General features: G+C 52.2%; 1 protein-coding gene across 2 annotated transcripts; it reads left to right on the top strand.

The window, feature by feature from the left end:
* The first annotated feature begins 2,409 nt into the window (after nt 1-2,409).
* On the top strand, nt 2,410-5,606 carry TRH (thyrotropin releasing hormone). Of its 2 annotated transcripts, none has more exons than XM_008982201.5 (3): nt 2,410-2,512; nt 3,483-3,689; nt 4,383-5,606. In XM_008982201.5, the coding sequence occupies exons 2-3, from the start codon at nt 3,491-3,493 to the stop codon at nt 4,898-4,900; spliced, it is 717 nt and encodes a 238-aa protein (XP_008980449.2). In that variant the 5' UTR covers nt 2,410-2,512; nt 3,483-3,490; the 3' UTR covers nt 4,901-5,606. The 2 variants fall into 2 exon arrangements, with proteins under 2 accessions (XP_008980449.2, XP_002758708.2); XM_002758662.5 differs by having other exon boundaries at nt 3,483-3,701.
* The last annotated feature ends 3,442 nt before the right edge of the window (nt 5,607-9,048 follow it).

Below are 9,048 nucleotides of genomic sequence, written 5' to 3'. Positions count from 1 at the left end.
TCAAGACCAGCCTGGCCAACATGGGGAAACCCCATCTCTACTGAAAATACAAAAATCAGCCGGGCATGATGGTGTGCATCTGTAATCCCAGCTACTTGGGAGGCTGAGGCAGGAGAATTGCTCCGACCTGGGAGGCAGAGGTTGCAGTGAGCCAAGATTGTGTGACTGCACTCCAGCCTGGGTGACAGAGATTCTGTTTCAGAATAAATAAATAAATAATGAAATGAAAGTTCCCTTTCACTTCTAACCTTCAAAGTCACTTTGCCCCTGCAGGCCTCTGTGTCTCTATCTGTAAAGTGGGAGTGATAGTCCCCACCTTGTTTATCTCCCGGTGATGGGAAGATGAAATGAGATGGTGGGTGTGGATGTGACAGCAAAGTTGGATACTCCACCAAGGGAAGGAGTAACAATTAAATGCCTTTGGAATCCTTTGTCACATCACTAGGGTGTCCTGATTAAAGTTGTAGACTGAAGAAATACTGTACAGTAGTGAAGCAGAAAATCGCTGGGACTGTCCAGAGGTCAGAGATGCTTTCACTCATGTGTTCTCTCTGCCAAAAATGTGGTTCCCTCTAAGTGGACCTGGCCAACTCTCCCGCATCCTTCAAGTTTCAGCTTCCTTTCCCTGTGTGAACCTTCTGGACATTTCCTGGCAGATTCAGTAGCTCCGGTTCTGAATTCCTTGCTTCATTACCTTGCATCCAGGTTTTTCTCTAGCCCACATCACCTCCAGTGACTCTGTTTTCTCCCCAACTACTGCCAACTGCCCACTTACCGCCCGGCAGGTGAGTCGTTGCATACTCCTTGTCAGAGTCAGTCTGGTTTTCAACCTGTCTCCCTCAATGACTCTGAACTTTTTGAAGGCTGGGGCTAAGCCTAATTCACTTCTAGCCTTCAGGACCTACCAGGGAGCCTGACACCATAGTGGGTGCTTGTTAAATGTTTCAAGATGGGCTGGATCGCTAGAGTCTAGGAGTTCGAGACCAGCCTGGGCAGCATAAAGAGACTCCGTATCTACAAGAAATTTTAAAAATTAGCCATAAAGATTACAGTGCTTGCCTGTAGTCCCAGCTATTTGGGAGGCTGAGGTGGGAGGATCCCTTGAGCCCAGGAGGTCAAAGCTGTGGTGAGCTGAGATCACACCACTGCATTCCAGCCTGGGTGGCAGAATGAGACCCTGTCTCAAAAAGTTTCAAGATAGAGGCAGTCACCAGGGTTAGATGTGGCAGTCCCATATCTGGGACTCTGGGGACTGATTGGGGGACAAGTTCCTTGGCACCATGTGTTTCTCCTCCTTGCTTCCCCTCCCTTCCTTTGCCAGAGTAGGGTGAACTCCAACAGATTTCTGGTGCAGGGGGCTGCAGATTTCAATGTCCCTCCTCAGTGACAGGGGCAATGCATTGGGAGACATTAGGGAGTGATTGGGACTGTGGTGGCCCCGACAGCCAGGCTCAGCTTCAGCTGGCTGTTGGCAGGAGGAAATGTGGACCCACTCCTTTTCAAGAGATTTTCAAGAGAAACCAAAAATCCACATTTTTTTTTTCTAAATTATCTTGGTTTTAAAATGTTGGTTATTCAAATTTTTTCAAAACACTCTGGAAGTCAATCAAAATTGTCCATGAACTGGTTGTAGTCTGTAGGCAGCCAGTTTCAGAATTCTGAAAGCTGTCCTCTGGGCTCCTATTGCACAGAGAAAACCGAGGCCCAGAGAAGCAGAGGCACTAGCCAGGAATGACACAGTTAAGATTAGCACCCCAGAGCCTGCAGGGTAGCTCATACCTGTAATCTCAGAGACTCAGGAGGCCGAGGCAGGAGGATAACTTGAGCCCAGGAGGAGGAGGCTGCCGTGAGCCGTGATTGTGCCACTGCCTCCAGTCTGGGGGACAAAGTGAGACCCTATCTCTCTAAAAAAAAAACAGAGCTCCAATCCCACTTGTCCCCCATTCTCTCTCGCGCCCTACTCTCGCCCGTGTGCGTTCTGCACTGGTCTCTGCGGCCGTGTCCCTTTCGTGTGTGTCTGCACTGTGTTTCTCCGTGCGTCTGTCTCCGTGTGGATCCCAGTCTTTGCCTCGCCCTCTCTGTCTCTCGTGCGCCTCTGTTTACTGGTGTACTTCTCTCAATCTCTCTGTCCCTTTGCCCCCTAACCGAGTGTTCTCGTTAACAGATCTCCACTGGAGGCGGTGTAGAAACGACCCCGCGCCAGCGCCCCATCCTGCAGCCCGTGCCTCCGCGCCCCCGCTCGGGTCCCCGCCGTCTCCGCCCCAGATTTCCGGAGGAGCGGGCGGGCGGGGTCCCGCGGGGCCCGCTGCCGTCAGCGCCCCTTCCCGGCGGCCGCGACCCCTCCCCGCTGACCTCACCGGAGCCGCCGCCTCGCGCAGATATAAGCTGCTGCCCGGCGGAAGAGCGCTCGGCCGGCGCCCGGGGTCCTAGGCGCTGCGGACTCCTGACCTGCGGACTGCGGACTCCTAGTTCCCGGATCCCGGACCCATCTTGTAGAGCCCTCGCCTGGCAGGTAACCGCCCCCACCTCTCTCTCTCCGCAGGCTGCGTCCGGGAGCCCTCTCGGCCAGCCCTCGCTTTCCGTTCTCCAAGCGCTTCCTGGAGCGCGGGGCAGGTACACAGGTGGGCGCTGCGCTCGCACCCCCCGATCCTCCCCGAGAGCCGGCCGGGGACCCAACGGGAGGCACGGCGGGGGCACACCGGTGGCGCTCGCTGCTGGGCACTCAGGTGCCCGGAGTCCGGAGCGCAGGGTGGGAGCTCCGCGGTACCCCCTTCCCCGGGTGCCGCCGGACAGAACTGGGCATTCAGGGCGTCAGCGTGAGAACCTAAGAGTTCGAATCCGAATCTCAATGCTAGAAATAGAATTTTAGCGTTGGAATTACCGTTGAAATTAGGATTTTAGCGTTAGAATCGGATTCCTGGCTTAGTCATGAAAGCTTAGCATTAGAAATAGATTCTTAGCTTTACAAATAAACCTGGAGCTTTAGAAGCCGAATCTTAGCGCCAGAAATGGGATCTTCCCGTTGGAATGAGGGCGTCGGCCATGGAGCTTGGAATTCCAATGTGGCGAAGGGGACCTTGGGGGCAGTCCTGGGGGGACGCAGCGTCGCGGCTGTGCCTGGAGCTGCAATCTGTGGTTGCACTCCCGGCGAGGCAGTCCCAGTGTTGGCTCCCCAGCTCCGCGTAACGTTTAGGGGTGGCACTGGCACTGGCAATGAGGTTCCCACTGCCTCCTCCCTTGCGCAAGCAGAACTGGGCGCAGGCATTTCAGGCACCGGTGGGGGCGAAGACGCCTAGAGGTAACAGGTGTGGACGCAGAGCCCGGGCAGACCCCGCCGCTGCTCCCGCTCCTGCACAAGGGGCAGTAGTTCTGCTTCTCGGAGGGCGGTTGAACTGTGCGTGGTTTGTTCCTGGCGGGCGTCGAGGGAGACAGAGAAGGATGTGCTGGGATTCGGTGCCCTCAGGCTCTGTCCCCTATCCCAGACGCCGCGATGCCTGGCCCTTGGTTGCTGCTCGCCCTGGCTTTGACCCTGAACCTGATCGGTGTTCCCGGCGGCCGTGCTCAGCCAGAGGCAGCCCAGCAGGAGGCGGTGACGGCCGCGGAGCGTCCCGGCCTGAACGACCTCCTGCGCCAGGCAGAGCGCCTCCTCTTCCTCCGGGAAAACATCCTGCGGCTGCAGGGGGACCAGGGTGAGCACTCCGGTGAGTGGATGGGGCTGTCGGGGGCGGGGGCGAGGGGGGTGCTGTCGGGCTAGGCTGTCGGGAGGGTGGGGGAAGCCTGGAGGCAGAAGGGAGAGGCTTGGTCATCTAGCTTCCTGCCTTTCAAAAGCTCAGAAACCCTCCCTGGCCGCGCCTGGGTAGGGTCTGGAGTTGACCATTCCTAGGGGTCAGATTCCTCCCCTCTCTCAATGCTGGGAATATTTCACATAGAGCCGACCCTTAGTGGGGAAGCTTCTGTGTACTAGGGAGAGAGTTTCTTTGTATGTAACAGTTTGAATTACTATTGACTAGGCAATTCTGTGCCAGACACTATTCTAAGCACTTCAAACACTTTATCACACTGTTTGATCTCCCTAACAACTATGTAATTACCATTTTACACAGAAGAAAACTGAGACTCAGAGATAATTGAGCCGTGTATGGTCACACCTATAGTCACCCAACTAGGGAGCCACAGAGCTGCAATTGGAACCCAGAGGCAATGCCATTGACTGTTGTGTGAGTGTGTGTATCTATGAGACCTGAGGGGCAGGTGCAAGACCTTGCCCCTGAGTGGGAGCTGCAGAAAATGTGCCCTGCCTGGGAGGAGAGTTGGAGTGAGCACTCAGGCACCTGCCTATTACAGGGGTCAGAGGCCCCTCACTGACCTCTTTCCCTCCCCAGCGTCCCAGATCCTTCAACCTGACTGGCTCTCCAAACGTCAGCATCCAGGCAAAAGAGAGGAAGAGGAGGAAGTGGGAGTTGAAGAAGAGGAAGAAGAAGAAGAGGGGGCTGTGGGACCCCACAAACGGCAGCACCCTGGCCGACGGGAAGACGAGGCTTCATGGTCAGTCGATGCAACCCAACACAAGCGGCAGCACCCTGGTCGGCGCTCTCCCTGGCTTGGGTATGCTGTCACCAGGCGGCAGCACCCAGGGAGACGTCTGGCAGATCCCAAGGCTCAAAGGAGCTGGGAAGAAGAGGAGGAGGAGGAAGAGAGAAAGGAAGAGCTGATGCCTGAGAAACGCCAACATCCGGGCAAGAGAGCCGTGGGAAGCTCCTGTGAGCCCCAGGGAGCCTGTGGTCAAGCGGTCCTCTTGCTGGGGCTCCTGGATGACCTCAGCAGGAGCCAGGGAGCTGAGGAAAAGCAACAGAACCTTGGCCGGTGGGCGGCCTGGGTCAGGGAGCCCCTGGAGGAGTGAACCCAGTTTCCCCTGAAGTCGAGTTTGTGGTCTAAGGATGTCTCGAGCCCTGTGTGTCCCACCCTTCATGACCTCTGCATTCTCTCATTAGATCCCTGACCATAAGTCTGAGCCCCTCCCTCCCAACCCCATATTCATACACATCCCAGCCCCTGGCCTTACCCTCTTCCTTTAGGCATGTGAGAAAATCGGCCTAGAAGTTTAAACCCCATATTCTCCCACTTAGCACCACAGGCAAAGGGGCAGATCCTAGAACCCCTTTCTCCCCCACCCCCACAGGCCTGCTCCTTTCTTAGCTCTGGCTAAGATGGTCTTTTGTGTCTTGCAAAGGCTCCTCACTGGCTAGGGAGGGCAGCCAGTGAGGGTGGGGTGGGACTGAAGCATGGATGTGTAAATCCAGCTTCCATCTCCTACCCCATCTGGCAGGATTCTCCATGTGTCAACTTCATCCCTATGACCCAGTATCTTCCACTTTCTGGGCATCCTTTTGGGGGTGGGTAGAGCCCTGACTCACAGCTGTGTTCTGCTGGGAGAAGCATATGTAGGAGACTACCCTATGGTGTTGCACTGTGTGTGGCTGTGGGATAAACATGGATGGGAATATTGAAACATCGCCCAAGAATTGTGGTTTGTATATAACCCTCTAAGCCCTTTCCCCTTGTCGAAGACAGTCACCCTAATGATAATAAAACCTGCATCCAGATAATCACGGAGCTCTGTGGTTGCTGTTCTGTCGCAGCTGGCACGGGATTCTTCTTTCGCATTGAGAGGGATATTTAAAAGGGGATAGGACTAGAGTTCCCAGCTCTGCTGCAGAGAGAATTAGGGACCCAGGGGGGATGATAAGTCCTCTCTACTCTCCCTATTTCAGAACACACTTTGGAGGTGGACGGAGTTCTGGAGCCCATTTGACTCCTGGGGAGACTAAGACCTGGAGAGGAGGAAGGGCTTGCCCAAAAATACACAGCTGGCTGAGGTGGAGCCATGGGTCTGAGAGGCCAGCTCAGGGACCTGTCTTGAGTTTGCCTGATTTGGGAGGCGGGGGTGGTGGTGAGAGGGGAGGTGAGAGGAAGAACTGGTCTGGCTCAGGTCTCTAATCTTCATGGTTCTGTTGACAATCTGTTACCAAATGGCCTGTTAATCAACAGGAACAAAGAGGGCAGAGGACCAGACTGCAGTCAGGAGACGCACACCGGGGATCTTCTGGGGCTCGGGGCGGGACAGGAGCGAGTGGTGTGATCTAGGGTTAACTGAGGAAGTCATGTGAAGACACTTGGATTCAAAGATTTTAAGAATGTCATGTGACTCTAATAATAATAATAAAACAAATACACAACACTTATGTGTCAGACACGGTCCTCAACACTTTGCATATATTAATTATTTTAATCCTTGACAGTCATTTCAGATATTAATATGCTCATTTTACTAATGAGGAAGCCAAAAATTAAGTAACCTGTCTGAGATGAATTTAGCCCACTCATGGCCAGTATGCAACCTCTGACTTAAACTAAACTCCCAAATCTCCTTAGCCTTAGACTTTGAATTAGTTAGATGACCCTCTCTTTGGTGGATGAATAGGCTTTTCAACTTTTCTACAAATAGCTTTTGGACACCTTCTGGGGCAGAGGGAGTGGGGAGCAAGAAAGTTGTCCAAGACCCAGCTCCTCTCTTTTTGGAGCTCATGGTTCAGGTGGGGTGGGGAGTGAAGATACAGGAGAATCTGAGGTTGACAAGATGCATTAACACCATCTTCCCCACAGTGCTCCTAAGAGGCCTCTGACATATTGAGCATTTGATGAATGAGAAATCAACACCTCCTCATTTTCAGATGAAGGAACCAACACAGAGATGAGGGTCCTGCCCCAAGGTCAGGCATGTAGATCTGGCCTTCCCCCTAGGCTTGACTCTCCATACCCCCCAGCTGCTTTCTGGAAGCCCTTAACCACCTCACTGTCACCATTAGGGCAAGTGGGTCCTAGCAAGATTCCCTCTGCCCATGGACCCTCTCTGAAGGCAGGCCCTCTAAAAAGAATAGAGATTGCTCATAGAGTGCTCTCTGGGTGCTCAGTGTTCACAGACACTTTCTCATTGGCTCCTTATGATTGCCCAGGAGGCCAGGCTGCCATGTCCATTTGCAATTGAGGAAAGTTGAGTTGTAGCTGACTGTGGAGAAGTTAAGCCCAGGGACACATCCCACCCTCTCCTGCTAACAAACTTCACTGATTTGTAGGATGTGGATTCTTCCTCAGAAATGAGACCATTTGCAGAGTAAGAAGCCCGCTCCCTCCAGCTCTTTAATGTTTTTCCCTTTGCCCCTGTGAGTGATTGTACCTGTGCGCCATTTCAACTGGCAACTGGAACGCCCGAGAGACAGAGTCACCCATTCAACTGAAAACAAGGGGGCTGAAACAGGGAGCCAGGTGATCTGGCTTGTCTGGTCGCACCCCCACAAAGACCAGCAATCTGAAATGCTCCGGATTCAGAGTTTCACAGCAAGCACAGCTGGACCCGGGACAGTCCCACTCTGTGAGGGGAAGGGCATCCGCCATTACCAAAGCAGTCCACCACTACCAAGGCAGTCCACCATTACTGAGACAATCTACCATTACCGAGGCAGTCCGCCATTACTGAGGCAGTCTGCCATTACAGAGACAGTCTGCCATTACTGAGGCAGTTCTAACTATACCTTTATAAACAAAACTGCAAGGAGGTTCACACAGCAGCTGGGCAGAGCCCACAGCAGCTCAGCAACACCTCTGCTGGCAGACTGTGACTAGGCTACCTCCTTGCTGGGCAGGGCATCTCTGAAAAAAGGCATCAGAATGACAGAAACTTATAATAAAGCCCCACGTTTCTGGGACAGAGCACCTGGGGAAAAAAGGTGGTTATGAGTTTCACTGCAGCAGAATTAAACACACCTGCCTAGCAGCTCTGAACAGAACAACAGAGCTCACAGCTCAGGACTTGAGCTCCTATAAGGGACAGACTGTCTCCTCAAGCAGCTCCCTGACCCCTGTATAACCAAAGAGACACCTCATAAAGGAGAGCTCAGGCTGACATCTGGTGGGTATCCTTCTAAGACAAAGATAACAGAAGAAACTAGCAGCAACCCTTACTGTTCTGCAGCCACTACAGGTGATCCCCAGGCAAGCAGGGTCTGGAATGGACCTCCAACAGTCTTACAGCAGGGGGGTCTGACTGTCAGAAGGAAAACTAAGAAACAGAAAGGAATAACTTCATCAGCAACAAAAAGGACGTCCACTCAGACACCCCATCTGAAAGTCACCAACCGCAAAGACCACAGGTAGATAGATCCACAAAAATGGGAAGAAACCAGTGCAAAAACTATGAAAATGCCCAAAAACCAGAATGCTTCTCCTCCTACAAGGGATCACAACTCCTCACCAGCAAGGGAACAGGCTGGATGGAGAATCAGTGTGAAGAACTGACAGAAACAGGCTTCAGAAGGTGGGTAATAAACTTCTCTGAGCTAAAAGATCATGTTCTAACCCAATGCAAAGAAACTAAGAACCTTGAAAAAAGGTTTGATGAAATGCTAATGAGAATAAATAGCTTAGAGAGGAATATAAATTAATTGATGGAGCTGAAAAACACAACATGAGAACTTCACAAAGCATACACAAGTTTCAATAGCTGAATTGACCAATCAGAAGAAAGGATATCAGAGATTGAAGATCAACTCAATGAAATAAAATAAGAAGGCAAGATTAGAGAAAAAAGTGTGAAAAGAAAAGAACAAAGTCTCCAAGAAATATGGGACTATGTGAAAAGACCTAATCTACGTTTGGTAGGTGTACCTGAATGTAATGGAGAGAATGAATCCAAGCTGGAAAACACTCTTCAGGATATTATCCAGGAGAACTTCCCCAACCTAGCAAGACAGGCCAACATTCAAGTCCAGGAAATACAGAGACCACCACAAAGATATTTCTCAAGAAGAGCAACCCCAAGGCACATAATCATCAGATTCACCAGGGTTGAAATGAAAGAAAAAGCTGCCAAGCGCAGCCAGAGAGAAAAGTCAGGTTACCCACAAAGGGAAGCCCATCAGACTCACAGTGGATCTCTCAGCAGAAACCCTACAAACCAGAAGAGAGTGGGGGCGAATATTCAACATCCTTAAA

Source organism: Callithrix jacchus, chromosome 15, assembly GCF_049354715.1.
Source record: "Callithrix jacchus isolate 240 chromosome 15, calJac240_pri, whole genome shotgun sequence".
In the NCBI taxonomy this organism is placed as follows: Eukaryota; Metazoa; Chordata; class Mammalia; order Primates; family Cebidae; genus Callithrix; species Callithrix jacchus.
Note: the sequence above shows the minus strand (reverse complement) of the source record. Positions and strands in the feature narration are given on the sequence as shown.

What these genes read in the sequence shown, in the direction of transcription:
- TRH (XM_002758662.5), top strand. Translation starts at nt 3,491, where the DNA reads ATGCCTGGCCCTTGGTTGCTGCTCGCCCTGGCTTTGACCCTGAACCTG. An exon ending in GGACCAGGGTGAGCACTCCG is followed by an intron (nt 3,702 to 4,382) that starts GTGAGTGGATGG and finishes TTCCCTCCCCAG; the next exon opens with CGTCCCAGATCCTTCAACCT.